This window comes from Enoplosus armatus, chromosome 18 (genome assembly GCF_043641665.1).
Source record: "Enoplosus armatus isolate fEnoArm2 chromosome 18, fEnoArm2.hap1, whole genome shotgun sequence".
In the NCBI taxonomy this organism is placed as follows: Eukaryota; Metazoa; Chordata; class Actinopteri; order Centrarchiformes; family Enoplosidae; genus Enoplosus; species Enoplosus armatus.
The window spans coordinates 19,802,829-19,817,387 of record NC_092197.1 but is presented as its reverse complement, the minus strand read 5'-3'; the positions used below and the strand labels follow the sequence as shown (position 1 = coordinate 19,817,387).

The following is a 14,559-nucleotide window of genomic DNA, read 5'->3' as shown; positions in this document are numbered from 1 at the left end:
AGGCCCGTGTTAGTGTAATGCTATAATATATGACATTAACATGCGAGCGCTGCGATGCTGCTGTAGCCGGTTGAGGGCGGAGCTGATTATTTACATTGTGGACTCGTCTCCTGATTGTTTTTCCCGGACCGATCCGCTGATCGGTTTGTACGGACCAGGAAATGAGCGGCGGCCTCGCGGCGCTGGTTTTTGTCCAGCCTGCCGTCCAAACCGCAGCGCCATTCGAAAACACTAAAAAAAAAAAGGGTCAACGAGCAAATCCCCACGCGCGAGAAGCTCGAGAAAACCCCCTGAAACGATGACGTACAGTCGCCAGTCGACTCGTAAAGGAATCGGCTAGGCGTCGCAGTGTTTGGTAGTCTCATCTGTGAGGAAGCCCACCCGACGCTGAAACACTTAGCCGATTCATTCACGAGTCGACTGGCGACTGCAACGTCATCGTTTCATGTGAGGACTGTTTCGCGTACAAAACACAATGAAGTAGCATGTAGCTCGTAGCTAAAGCTGTCAAAGACATTGGAGTGTAGTAAAAAAAAAACGTGCAACGTTCCTCTCTGAACTGCAGTGGAGTGGAAGTGCTCAAGTGAAGGCCGGGTATCTCACACTTGTAGTACTTGAGTAAATGTTTTCAGGCAACACAGCGCTCAGGTGACTTTCGGTGTGGATGTAGCTCTTTACGTGAACTCGGCGGGCCCTCGGCCCCCACGTCCCGCTCTTTCTCCCTCTCCAGTGGCCCCGTCGGTTCCCGGGCGTCAGCGTCCGGGCTCGTAATCGGCGGGTTGGGTTACACACACCTGCAAGTGATACAGGCTCATGAATATATTTGCTCCTCATGAATTATTACAGAGCTTGCAGGTTTGTAGCGAGCGTGTTGCGCACCCAGCCAGCAAGAGACGGAGACGGAGCCAGGATGGACATCTCCGTTCTGCCCAACAACAACCACCCGGAGAAGTTCCTCCAGCTGGATGTCGGGATGCTGCCGGCCACGCACGGCATGTTCCAGGTCGGGGCAGTCATGTCCAGTCAGAGACACTGGCAGAACAGGGTCTACTCCCAGGTACAGGACTGTGTGCGTTCGTCTCTTTGTCTTGTCCCTCCCCTTTGATGTGGATAAATAACTGTATTTTTTTGGTTCCTGAAAATATTATTCCTCAAATACATTACTTATGAAGCGCGTTTAGTCTGATCTCTCTCTGGCAGAGATCATCATCATCATCGTCATCACCACAGTGTGGAGCTCGTGTAGGGATAGTGGCTTGAAACAGGAGAACGGGGCAGGGCGGCATTCAGTATTCATCAGGCAAAAGGGGGGACAGGAGCATGGTCTAATGTTTGATCAAGAATCCGGACTTTTTCGTGAGCAGGGAAGGAACAACAGAGGGAGGGCTGACCTCAGAGCTGTGAAGTCAAGTAAAGTGAATAAAGTCCAAAATCGAAAGGTTCGTCCTCCGGGACCTACACCTATCCTTAGACCCTGGTGATTTGAGTTTTACAACTAAAGCACAATGTTGACTCTGCCACACGAGGGGGCCTGTATCACAAAGCCAGTTAAATGTGGTCTGTAGTCCCTCTTTGGGTTGCCTGGCTAGTCCTAGATAACCATGTATCCCTAAAGTGGATATCAACTGACTAACTCTGGGTTCATCCGTCCTGCTACGAGGGTGTCCAACTCTTCATCACAGCAACGTCATCAGAACCATGAACGAAGTACCTAATATAAAATAAACAATATAATCCCGTTGTTAAAAGCAAGGCTGCAGTCTTTAAGTGTGGGAGTTATCACAAACTCGTTCGGCAAAAGTCAAGTAAGATGAGAATAGGAGCATAAAAGTGTCAATTTAGGCCACAAGTGGTAAATGGATTGTGCTGCGCAGCTGGGTCTCATTCACACACACCGTTTGGCGATGGAGGTGCCGGGAGATCGAACCCCTCCCGTGCGATAGTGCTAACCGCTGCACCCCAACACGCCCCCCTAAACGCCTCCAGTGTCTCCACTCTGTCTACACAAAGTGTGCGAGGCGAGAATTCAAACCCCCGTCTCACTCTTCTCCACAGAGGGAGCCAGGCGGCGGCAGCAGGTCTTCTCCGTCCCCGGAGGGCACCCCCGTGGTGTTCGTGGACAGATACCTGGAGAAGCACATCACTCCGGTCACCCTGAAATCCAACATTAAACGGAACCCCCTGTACACGGACGCAAGACTGATGGAAGCGGCGGAAGCCCCCAAGAAGTCCAAGCCTTCCTGGACGGTCAAGGAGTATGACACGCAAACCATCCACAGCCACCTTGCAGATTATTTAAAGGTAATTTGTGGGGAGGAAGTGGATTTGTTGGTGCCACTCTGCCTTCACACTCTGAAAACCACTTATTACTTTAAGATACTGAGTCACTGCCTCATGGACTCAAGGCTGAATTACAAACTGACCCCCAGGGGTCCCAAAAACTCCAGGTTCCACCGCACGTCACACCCTCTTTGGTGATTTGATTTACAGTACATCAACAGCAAAGTACTTTTGCCTTTACTTGAATTACTTTAGCTCACATGACACATATTCCTAAATATAGCTATGTTCATATCAAATGACCACAAACTAACTGACACACGGGCAACCAGGGGCCTACCGGGGGCCAGGTAGTGTTCTGGCAAAGCAGTGGGAGTAGTGGTTGGCTTGTGGGTGGAGGGCCAACGGTGGCTCCAACGGCGAAACTTTGTCTCGTAACAACTTACTCCCGCCCTGTTTGGACATCAGCTGATCTATTTGTATTTTACTGGCTCACGTTTCCCCTCAATTTTCTCAGTTTAATCATCTATGTATGTCCCGCTTCCTTTTCCCCCTTTCCTTACGAGACAGGACCTGTCCGCTTAGGTGGGGGGGCGCAACCGGTGAATTACAGCCGACACTCGGCTACCTTTGAAAGCTGCTTTGTCTCACTGCGCGCTGCCCATGTGGTGTTGGACTTTAATCTGATGGCAGGCTGTTCTTTTTGGTATCAGTTGGCTGTAATCTATTTCGGAATCTATTTCTAATTCTATATTCTTGGTGTATACATTATATTTCGGTCAAGGGTTAACCAGTGCCCGGTTGTTCTTGAGTGTTGCTGGAGGGAGCCTGAGAACTAAGAATTCCATCGGCAGCGGTTGGATTCTTTCCCCGCTTGCTGTGATTAACTTGGTTTGTATTTGGACATAACGATGCAGCACTGCCACCCACTGTTCCATTTTAATTGGACCATTCACTCACTCCTTTCCATTGCATTCACCAGCAATCTGAGGGGAGGGGAGGGGGGGTTGATTGAGGGTTGCGGTGACTCGTGGCGAAGCGGATTCTAGATTGCAGTTTTGGCCACGAGACGACAAACAGCCCATTGTGATCTTCTTTGCAGGAGGAAGAGACGACTCCCAAAGACTTGGACTTCTGGCTCGAGGACCTCTACACGCCAGGATTTGACTCTTTGCTGAAGAAGAAAGAGGCGGAGCACAAAAGAAAGAGACTTTGCGTGATTCTTTCCGCCGTCGCTTTGTCTGTCTGCGCGGCGCTTATTGTTATCATAGTGCCGATTGTGGTTCTACAGAAGAAAGACTGATCGATGAGGACATTGTCATTGCGTAGTACGGCTATTAGGACCTTGCCCCTTCGTAAGTGGTGGTCACGTATTTGTTTCCGTTCTTGTTTTGTTTTGACAGAGAATTACAGCTAGAAAACGGACTGGAGTCAACAGTCAGTGATGGACGTATTTCGGTCACACGGCTGCTGCACACTCTCCGGGGACCACGGATATCCAGAGCAAAATCTTTTATGGCAGCCTGGCGAGAATGGAAATGTTGGAAATAGACGGATGACCAATGGAGAAAAAAAAAGGGGTTGCAGTTGAGGACTATTTAGGCCTTTTCCACCATGTTATACTGACTCCCGTATCAGTAGAAACTCCGATCCAGAGGGTTTATGAAACATGGACGTAGCATCAGTGATGATCACCAGTAGGTTTTTATAAAGGGATGCCTTAGAGCTTGGATTTGGCTTCACTGCTTTCAGAAAATCGACATTTGAACATAGAACGTGGGGCCTAGTTGGAAGAATGAACCACCAGCAACCACCATGGCTGCGACGACGTGAGCAAACGTAATCATTAAAACGTTCCAGTGGCCTGAAAATCTAGCGCTTGCTAACTTCTCACAGCGACGTGTACAGGTGTAGTCCGGGTACACCGAGATGTCGCCGTTGGGTGTGATCGCAGGTGCGACAGAGCACACGTCTGACCAGGCTCAACCGCATCCAGCACGACGCTGAAATGGACTTGGAACGTTCAACCAATGAGGGCAGTGAGACCCCCGCTTTTAAGGTGCTAGGTTACCGTTAAGCCTTAAGTACGTACGGAGGTTGAGAGCAGTCGAGGACGCAATATATTTCTTTAGCCCATTATCTTCAATGTTTGCACTTTCCATTGAAAAAATGTGACATTAAAGCTGCAGAAGGCAACATCATTGAATTATAGTTTTGATTGAAATAACTCATTTTGACCATCGAATGTCACTAACAATATCTAATTAAAGTGCTGCTTTAAAAAAAAAAAAAATGTGTCTGTGAGCACCCGCCCCCTTTGTATTTAGACTGGACCAGGTCTGAATCAAACAACCAATCAGGGTTAGCTAGCAGTACGCACTGATTTGGTCAAAATGTAGCATGTAGGATGCGGTATGCGAACAAAAGCTAAATATATAGTAAACGCCTGGTAAGCCCCTGATTGGTTGTTTGATTCAGACCTGGTCCAGTTTTTTTTTTTTTAAAACTGAATACAAAGGGGGGCGGGTGCTTAAAGACACATTTTTTTTCTTAAAGGAGCCTTTCAATTAAATATTGTTAGCGACAGGCAACGGTCAAAATTAGTTATTACAACCACATCGCTTAGTAGCTTTAAACATATTGTAACCACCTCTGTTTCTCCACCACTTGTACCCTTCCCCACCTATTCAGTCACAAAAAAAAGGAGACCTCAACTGTAACCAATTTCATTTGATTTATTTATTGCAATAAAGATGTACAAAGTATTGGTAATCATAAATGTTAAAATGTTAGAAAAAGCATATCTGTGACTGTTAACAGTACAGTGTATCAAAACATTACTGCTTCAACCGGCTGGGTTCGATTCCATCCACGTTTGCGTGACAGCGGGAGAAAACAGGTTTGATCTGCTTTTGTCGTCGTGTCGCTTCTTCGAAAAAAAGGCATCGAAAAGATAGAAATACAGACTCGAAAAGAGAAGAGAAGACAATTTGCTGAAATCAAAGAAGGCAACAAAATGAAAAGAAGAAAATAAAAATAAAAATAAAATCAACATGCAAATTAACTTACAACCAAAACCAATGTATTGAAGACAAAACACTACACAACCACTCCACCCCCCCCCACCCACCCACCCCCCCCAACAGTGGAGGTTTCAAAAAAAGATGCTAAACTAAAATAAATAGCTTTCTCCATGTTGGAAATTAACAGAATTATCCACCTCCCTTAATTTACTCCATGAGACTACGAAGTGTATTTACAGGTTAGTTTAGGTTTGCAGTGTGGACAAGAGGCCGACCGCCATGAGATATACAACGACCAGTTCATGATTTATTCTTTACACCCGCCGTCGATCATCATGGCTCGACATGGCGGGGGTGGGGGGGGGGGGACTGGAGAAGAAGAGGGGCTTTGGCAAAAAATTAAAAATAAAATACATACGATTAGGAGATGTAAAAATGATGACATCGTGGCTGACATGTGAGTACAGGTAACATTTGGTTTCTTCAGTAGAACACAGTAGTATTGTTTAGAATCATCTAGCTATCAGGATATAAATGAAGAAAACACACACAAACACTATTATTTGGTTGTAAAATGTTGGAGGAGGAGGTCTTTTTGTTCCATTTTATGTGACATATCGAAGACAAAAGATCCCCCTCCACGTCGGACTGATACATTTATATATGTGTATATATATAGGCATACATATATATATATTCTTTAATATACAAATATAGAGTAACCCGTTTTCTTGTTTGTAATGGTGTTGCTCTGTAACAGTAAGGGAGAGTGAGCGCTTCACAGCGGTACAATGAACGGAGTTGAAAAGATACACTCCCCTGGATTTTGTTAGCGGGCAAAATAGCGCCCCCTCCCCAAATGTCAGAATCTCCTTTGAGCTCGCCGATATTTTGAAACCTGCGCCGTCCCAAACGCATGCTACGAACAAATTTAGCAAAAAAGCACAGGTTTGTGATATATATCTATATCTATATATATATATATAGTCATAGCATATTGTTTTAGCAGTTACTTGTATTTTACCAATTTGTACCGACTTTGAGAGGCCTCTGCCGATTAAAGTGGCACTGCAGTAATTTAGTGTTGTCGGGTGACTTTCAAGAGGAAGTAGTTTTGGTCACGTAGACCTCGTTTCGCCATTTTTACATTCAGTACACGCAACTAAATCCAGTCCAATCCCGGCCATTTTAGTGCCCACCAACATTTTTGAGTGGGTTTAAATATCTGGGATGATATGTTGACATTTGGGGGAAGGGGGGGGGGGCGCCATTGCGCACCATAACTTGACCCGGGGGTCGTCTTTTGACTGTGCCTTCAAAGTTTTCAAAAAGGTTCCTCACCCAGTACATGCGTTTTCACATACTTGGAACGTACATATTTAATACACTGGTGAGCATGAGTGTGTGTGTGTATAGTTAATGTGTATGTACTAAATGTGCATATATATATATATATATATATATATATATATATATATATATATATATATATATATATATATATATGTATATATATACACTCATAACAGCCTCTCCCCACATCACACGCACACATACATACAGTACATATGTATATCAAAGTCCGGGCCTACATACTGTACAGGGGGGGGGGGGGGCCAAGGCGTGACGATGAGTGATGGGGCGCAGCTGTATGAGCGCTGGCGGCACAGTGAGGCTGCCGGCTCCCAGCGGTAGTGTTCGTTCGTTCAACTAACCCGACAATCGCGGTCACATTCCTCGTTTGGAATTGCATACAGTAAAAAAAATAAAATAAAAAAGGACTGAGAACATGACAGGTAAACAAGCTAAATGCTAAAAACGTGCTTGTTTCTGGGGTGGGAGTACATTACAAGTTAAAGAGAACCCTGTTTTATTCCGTTAGCTTGGTGGCAATTTGTAATTTCTACAACCGTAACCCCCGGTCGCCGTGATAGACCATTTCTTCTGAAATTGTGTTGCAGTTCAGGTCCAAACTCCCTGGCGATTGTTAACATTAGCTAGACAGCGGGAAAACCGGCACCCTGCCTCTTATGTTGGCCACCGTTTCAATGGGATTCAATGGGATTCAATGCAATGTGTGCGAATAGTACATTAATGCAGGCACCACATAACCTTAAGGTGCGCTCAGACCGAACACAAATGTTGGCCTCATGTCATCCGTGTTTATTCGCCTTAAATGGCTGCGCAGACCTTTGCCGTAAGCTAGCTAGCTAACTTACAGCAAAAATGTAACTCTGCATTCGGTCTGGACACACACCTTTAGAATGAATGGAACTGAATGGAACGGTTGTCGCTCCGCAACCGCAGAAAGCAGCTACGTCAAATATTCGGACGATTCAGAACGTCGAGCGTCTAAAACTGTGAAATGGTCTGCACGTGGCTTTTCTTGGAACCATGGTACCCCTTTAAAAAGAAAAAAAAAAAAAGACTACAATCCAGGTGTACTTGAAGGAAATGATTAGTGTGAAGGTAAAGGGGCGTGCCTAAAGTGCCCCCTTTAAATGAACTGAGGCGAGTAGGACCCTTTCACATGAAGGAGCGATGGACTTTTTATTACAATTGCGCAACACAAGCTCATATGCATAGAGGTATATCTCCACTCAGCCTCGATACAATCTAAATGTCACATTCTTCCCGCCAGCAAGTCTTCCAGTGTGAAGCTCGCGCGTCGTTTGCTTCCCTCGGCCCGATCCAGGCTTTTGCGGGAATGGGGGGGGGGGGGAAGGGGAGGGGCCCAGACACGACAAGGCAGCCGGACAGCATCGCGTCTACTGCGGCGCCAAACGCTGGCAACGTGGAATATGCTGCCACCTTGTTCGATTGGCCACTTCACCAGCAACACGCGGGGGCCCTACAGCAAGCAATGTAACAGACTAATGCAGGTGGACTATGGGAAGAAAAAAAGAAGACGCATATACAGTACAGAAGACAATTGTGCTGAAACACTACACTCCTAACGTGTCTCGCTAATGGATCGCCATCTGCGTTCACCCACAAACCGTCCAGCCAGTATGGCTTATAAGAGAAAGGGAACTCGTGACAATCGTTAGTTCTAGCATTAAGGCAAGGTTTTTTTTTTTTAAAACTAGCTTGTCGTGGTAGAGCAGTTTCTTTACAGGAGGAGAGCCGTACACATGTGGACACAGGAAAAAAACAAACACAAAACTTCATTGAAATAAAGACTTAAATTTAGTCGATCAGCAGCTACATGAGAGAGAGATAGTCTTTTTCTCCTTTCCCCCCCCCCCTCCACCTGACATGGCCAATGGAAAACTAGGTTCACATCTTTTTCTGCCAAAAAAACAAACAAACCCCAAAACAAAACAACAACAACTAGATCTTAAATCTAAAGACCCACAATAAACTTTTCTTTCTTTCTTTCTTTCTTTCTTCCCTAGGCACTGCGCCTAAAAGATACGATTGTGTCTCGTGTCGGACAGCTGACGCTCTATCGGAAAATATTCAACAGCTTTAAAAAGAAGGAAGACTCAAAAGTGAATTACAAAAGAAAAAAAAAACACCCAAAAATAATAATAATAATAATAATAATAATAATAAAAACAACAAAAAAAACATGTCGATTAGGGTAGTAGAGTAAAAGAGAAGTGACAGAGAAAGTCTTCATGCAATCAGTGGACACCCTTCATTAAATCCATGCAATCCACTCGCATAAATACAATGCTCCAACTAAGAAGGAATCACATTTAAAACTCAATAAAACTAAAACTATTAACCACCAATATAATAGGTAATATTGTCAATCTGGATAGAGATTATAATTATTTCATCTGATTCAACTGGAAGGCACATCCATAAGGCTTTAGAAGGTGTTGCAAAGCATTCTGCATGGTTCTCTATCAATATATATATATATTTTTTAAAAAAAGGAAGAAAAAAAAAAAAACTACAGGGGGGTGGGGGGCGATTATTGCTGCATTGCAAACACAACAGCTGGTCCAATTTAACTCAACAAGTGTGACATCGAGAGATTTCCATGTCATGAGAACGACGTGGACATTGTGCACTAACTGCTTTCGGGAGAGCCTGAGAGAAAATCAACTCCGACAGAAAGGAATTTAGACGCAAACACCCCGGACATCTTGGAATAAATAGAAATAAAAAGGAGCAGAGTGGACAACCTTACAACCACCCCCCCCCCCACCTCCCCCCCGACAACCCCGACCCTGACATTCCTCCATCTCTTGTAGGGCTTTTACACATCTCAAAACAATAAATCACTTCCTTTATCTTTATTTCACATTACCAGCATTGCTTTCCATCAGTGGCTGTGTTTTCTACCGTCTCTGGAGAGTGTGTGTGTGTGTGTGTGTGTGTGTGTGTGTATACGGTGCACCTTGAGGTTTGGACTGGAACCGGTATGTGTGTATGTGGTATCTGCCCTCAGAAGGCAGAAGTGGATGACTTAAAAACGTGGATTTGTTTTTGTTGGTTTTTCTTCTTCTTCTTCTTCTTCTTCTTCTTCTCCGGGTGTGTGTGTGTGTCTAAGAGTAGAAAGTGAGGACACTCTGGTGGTTGCCGCGCACCAGCAGGATGGGCGGCAGGTCCTTGGACAGCACCTCCAGCCAGGCCATGTACAGGGCGCTGGACACCGCGCCCTTCCTGGCCAGCGGCAGACTCCTGCACAGAGGAAGAGGGAGCAAGATGAAGGGGGTCATTAACGGCGCTAATATACGATACCAGGGCTACTGATGCCAAACTTTTTTTTTTTTTTTTGATACCTTACCGTCCAGACTCATGAAATACATTTAGAGAACACTTGGAAGGAATTGAATTAAAAAGGTATGAAGTGTCTTTTTCTCCAATGACGGGGGCGTTCCAATCCTGCGTCCCTGTGCGAATTGTTATTTTATTATGTGCGAAATCCGTGTAAATATGTTCAAAACGCCTCTTTTCTTTTCCTATAAAAACATTAAATAATTCATGAATCAGGTCCATAAGCCATAAATCAGAGGTGCAGTGAGAAGATGGAATAAGATTCAATTAGAATCCACTTTGCATGATAGATTCGTGGCTTTGAAGGATTATCAGACATGAAAGCACTGAGCAGAGGGTTTTTTTTTTTTTTTTTTTTAATACTATGAGAGTGGACTTCACTGCTCTGGAAAGTTGCCGTGGTCACCGCCATTTTAATCTCCAGCTCAAAAGATCGGCAGGTAAACGGCGACAACTCCATGGACGACACGCGGTAATCTACCCGGAATGTGCGCTTAGGGCAACGGTCCCCATTTAGTCCCATTTCCACGTGCCCTTACATCTTACGCAAATGTGTTTTTCATCCCGTCTCGTCAGATGTCTCTACAAATCTCCGGAACGCGGAGTCTTTACCGCCGAGGGAGCGGTGGTGTCGACGTGGCCTTCAGCTGCTACGTGAGGCCCTCAAAACACTCTCGCGTTAACTCAGCGGGTACGATCGACGTGTTCAAATGAGAAAAAGACTTGTGAAGAACTGGCTGATGTGACACACACACACACACACACACAGCAGCTTACATGACGATGAGGTTGGCTGTGCTCGAGTGCTCCTTCAGCAGCTCGTTGAGTCTGATCTGGCGATTAGTCTGGAGAGCAAAACAAACAAGAGAAACGCAGGTTCAAACATTCAGGTATCAGCTTACCAGACAATCATCACAAGCTCGCAGTGCCACGCTGTTTCCGACCGATTATAGGAGCGGTTAAAGGTCCTCGTGCCCAAACAAAGGTGTTTGGAAGATGCAACGATATGTGTAATGATGCAGTGTGTGCAGCGAAGTGAGTAGCGGTGACCTTGGCGCGGTACAGCTCCAGCTCGTTGTCGGTGATCCTCCAGGGTTCGCTGTTCTTCAGCCTCTCAGCGGCCTCCTGCTCCATGTCGTCTTCCTTCAGCCGATACGGCTCGATCATCTCCTCAAAGGACGCCACGCTACGCAACAAAACAGCAGCTTCGTGGTTATACAAGCCAGGCAACAACACCATGAAACCTTAAACACTCAGACTTAAAAAGGTCCCGTAATGTAGGAAGTCGCAGCAGGAAGTTGATCTGCAAACTGCAGATTTGTCTTTATGTCATCAAGTCACTTCTAAAAAAAAAGTCCTACCATATGGATTTCCCCATCATTATCTGTTCAAAGCAAACTGAAACGTCAACTAAGATTGTGGCAGGTTCTGCAGCCAGCATTCTACTAATGTCATGCCTTTACACAGACAGACCACATGAGGGAGGCAGTGACCCCCTCTTCCACTGGCTCTCTGGCCATGGACTCATCCGTCTCTCATCGTGTATTCATTGCCGGCTGATGACAGCTGTGAAACACTGTACTTAAACATTCATATAGTGGACGAGATTAAAAAATCGAAGTCGCGAAAATCAGCGTTGGTTTTTCGATTGCTTTGCATGTTGATTATCTTCACGCGGACGCGGTGTCAGAACAGCAAAGCAGGGCAATGATTTAGACATGGGTGATCAGAATCTTTGATAGGACACTGGGACATCTATAGATTCTGTACAACAAAAGGGGTTTCTGTGTAATTCCATCAATGGGTCGGCGGGTTTTTGTTTAGAAATAAGGTCTGTGGTTAAAACACAAGCTGAAGAGGTTTCAACGTTTTGTTCTACAACATTAAAATACGTCAGCAGATACCCCCCCCGGTAGGCGGTTGCTAACAAGCGGCTAAATGAGACGATTACATTAAACGTCTTCACGCCGAACTCGGAAAGTCATCTCCTCACTGGTTGTGTTTATACTCTACATCTATCTGTCTGTATATCTATATCTCTCTATATTCTCTTTAAAAGTGAAGCTCAGCGGTGGTGACGCTGAAGTCACGCGACCGCGCTGTAGTTCCTTTATAGCCTATAACGTTAGCTTTTTTTTTTTTTTTTTTTTTTTTTTACTTCTGGCAATTCCGTTTACGCTTCAAAAGTCATAAAAGTGGTGTCGATTGGTGAAGATTATCTCGCTGAACGAAATGTGTAAGTGTCATAAACGTTTTGCCACAGACATCATTTACTGCAATAATCCAAAATCCCATGGAAAAGTCCCATTGGTTTTTAGTCGAGGGGAACCAGGGCGACGCTAACTTCCGGGTTGGCCTACGAAAACTACGTCGTCCCTGCAGCGCTCCGCTGGTTACAATAACATTTTACCTACATGCTTCATTGCTGAGATCTGGAGAGATGGCGAGTGTGCTGGACACAAATCCACACTTTTAACCCTGTTGTGAAAAAGCGCCTTCCTGTAGACCTCCATTAAATCTCGCAGGGCCACTTCCAGGCTCAACTCTGACCCACCATAGGTAAACGTAGACGTAGAGAATGCGGTGAGGATGATAATGGACATTTACTTTAGTTTTCACTTGCCGATAAGTCGGCTAATATAACTGGTGTAATTGCTAACCCCAGCAGGGCCTGTATTAGAGACACACTGTCATTCCTAATTTCCTGCTGCTGCCAGATGAATGGAAACTCAAAACTTCCTCCATGCTGTGGTCTTGATGCACTTAGTATAAATCTAAATTTCCACAGCACTAATTCCAGTGCCCCCAATGTGACTCCCCAGGTAGCTAAAGATTTGCTCTATGGAGGTTAACGGAGGAAGACTTACTGCTCCTTCTTGGGCTTGGTGTTTATGTCTCCCAGCACGTTGATGTCCGAGAAGTCTATCCTGAACTTGCTCAGCAGAGTGGCCATCCTGCAAGGAAGAAGAAGAAGAAGAAAAAACAAAGAGCTTTAGGGTGAATACTGGAAACCAGTTGGCGAGACTTTTTCAATCCACGGAGCTGTGGACAGAGATAACGGCGCTGAGTCATCCTGAAGGCCAGGGGAAGCTGCTTTAAATAGCTCCGTTTGAACTGGGGAGTTGCTGGGGAGGGCGGAGGCAGGTAGGATGGGCTTTACTGGGAGCACCGTGGCATTCAGTGTTATGAGAGTAATTTCCTTTAGCTTCAACTTCAAAAGAAGCAGAGTGCTTGAAAGCCTCATCTGTCCCATATGGAGGGCTTTATGTTGTTTTTGTACCACTGTCCCGTTCCTGGTTTCAAATGCATTTTCAATATTTTTATAGAAACAAATCAGTCAAAAGACCTTGTGCAATTTAAAGTGTTGCTCGTCGATTGGAGATAGAATTACCCCCAGCTCCTCCCCCCCCCCCCCCCCCCCCTTCAACTCTTTGAAGCTTTATAGCGACTTGCAGCTCATTGTTTTGGTTGGTTGCACGGCCCCGCAGCTTTACTGTTCTGGTTCAGTCTCAGCGCTCTCATCGACCTTTGTTCCCAGCAGACAGACACTTTCAGTGTGCAGATTTGGTTTTGTTCCCCCCCCCCCCCCCTCTTGTCTTTACAGTGTATCCATAGAACTCGGGGCGTCGGTAAGTAACGTTTCTTTTTTGCGTAATGTGAACCGAATGAATTCAAAGAAGACACACGTGCAGGTACCTCTACAGTCAAAAAGCTTTCAAATCTGAAATTGGCCGTTCCGAAGTGACCGTTTGGTTGACGTCCTTGGCGCAGACAATGTAGTGTCTAGATATCTTTATCAAATCTATTTCAACAAACGCATACTGCAAACTGTTGGTGGTACAAAACAAGTGTTGTGCGAGCCAATGCAAGTTTGACGGGGAGACGTTGAAGTGTCAGATATCTGTTGAAATGTCCACTCTGTAGCTTTACAGTAAACAAAACACAAAGGGGATTTCAAAGTGCACATGGAGCGCCGTGTGCTCGCACACCGAGATAAAAGGCTTGGGCTGCTAGCACCAAGCTAATTTTATCCAACAAAAGGAGGTAGGAGGCAGCTGTAGGGGACAATGAGAGACAGAGAGAGATGGGGGGGGGTGACAGTGAGAGCAGCAGAGGGTGAGAGCTGCCTTTGTGCTTCAAAACAAAACGGATTCTGTCATAAAAAAGGTAGAAAGAATAGTTCGACATTTCATGAAACAGGCTAGAGTCAGATGCTGAGCCGTTTCCCCTCTGCGTCCAGTCTTTATGCTAAGCTAAGCTAAGCGCATCCTGACTCCAGGTCCGGACTTAAGCGCACAGACATGAGCGATATTCTCATCTCACTCTCGGTAAGAAAGCAGCTTCTAGAAGCTCAAACTGACTGCTACTGCTGACTGCTCAACTTTTCCTTTAATACGAACTTTGATACTAATCAGTTTGGACATTTAGTTGCCTTTACTTCTTGCCTAAGCGAAGTCATCAGGGAGTCCTTGAACGCACCACACTCGAGTCTTGAAAAGCAGACCTCGCCACTACATGAGCA

The 14,559-nt window shown here is 45.4% G+C and overlaps 2 protein-coding genes across 4 annotated transcripts in view; one reads left to right on the top strand and one right to left on the bottom strand.

Annotated features, from left to right (window-relative positions):
* The first annotated feature begins 910 nt into the window (after positions 1–910).
* LOC139301798 (major intrinsically disordered NOTCH2-binding receptor 1-like) lies at positions 911–3,583 on the top strand. The gene is made up of 3 exons (XM_070925270.1): positions 911–1,057; positions 2,056–2,301; positions 3,383–3,583. The coding sequence occupies exons 1-3, from the start codon at positions 911–913 to the stop codon at positions 3,581–3,583; spliced, it is 594 nt and encodes a 197-aa protein (XP_070781371.1).
* Positions 3,584–9,538: 5,955 nt separating this feature from the next.
* slc12a2 (solute carrier family 12 member 2) overlaps positions 9,539–14,559 on the bottom strand; it is a 46,506-nt gene continuing 41,485 nt past the window's right edge. For all 3 annotated transcript variants that reach the window (XM_070924706.1, XM_070924704.1, XM_070924707.1), the window contains 4 exons: positions 12,905–12,991; positions 11,088–11,223; positions 10,815–10,882; positions 9,539–9,941 (listed from right to left, as the gene is read on the bottom strand). In XM_070924706.1, the coding sequence (XP_070780807.1) occupies positions 9,806–9,941; positions 10,815–10,882; positions 11,088–11,223; positions 12,905–12,991 (427 nt within the window). In that variant the 3' untranslated portion in view covers positions 9,539–9,805. The remainder of the gene's footprint in view (positions 9,942–10,814; positions 10,883–11,087; positions 11,224–12,904; positions 12,992–14,559) is intronic.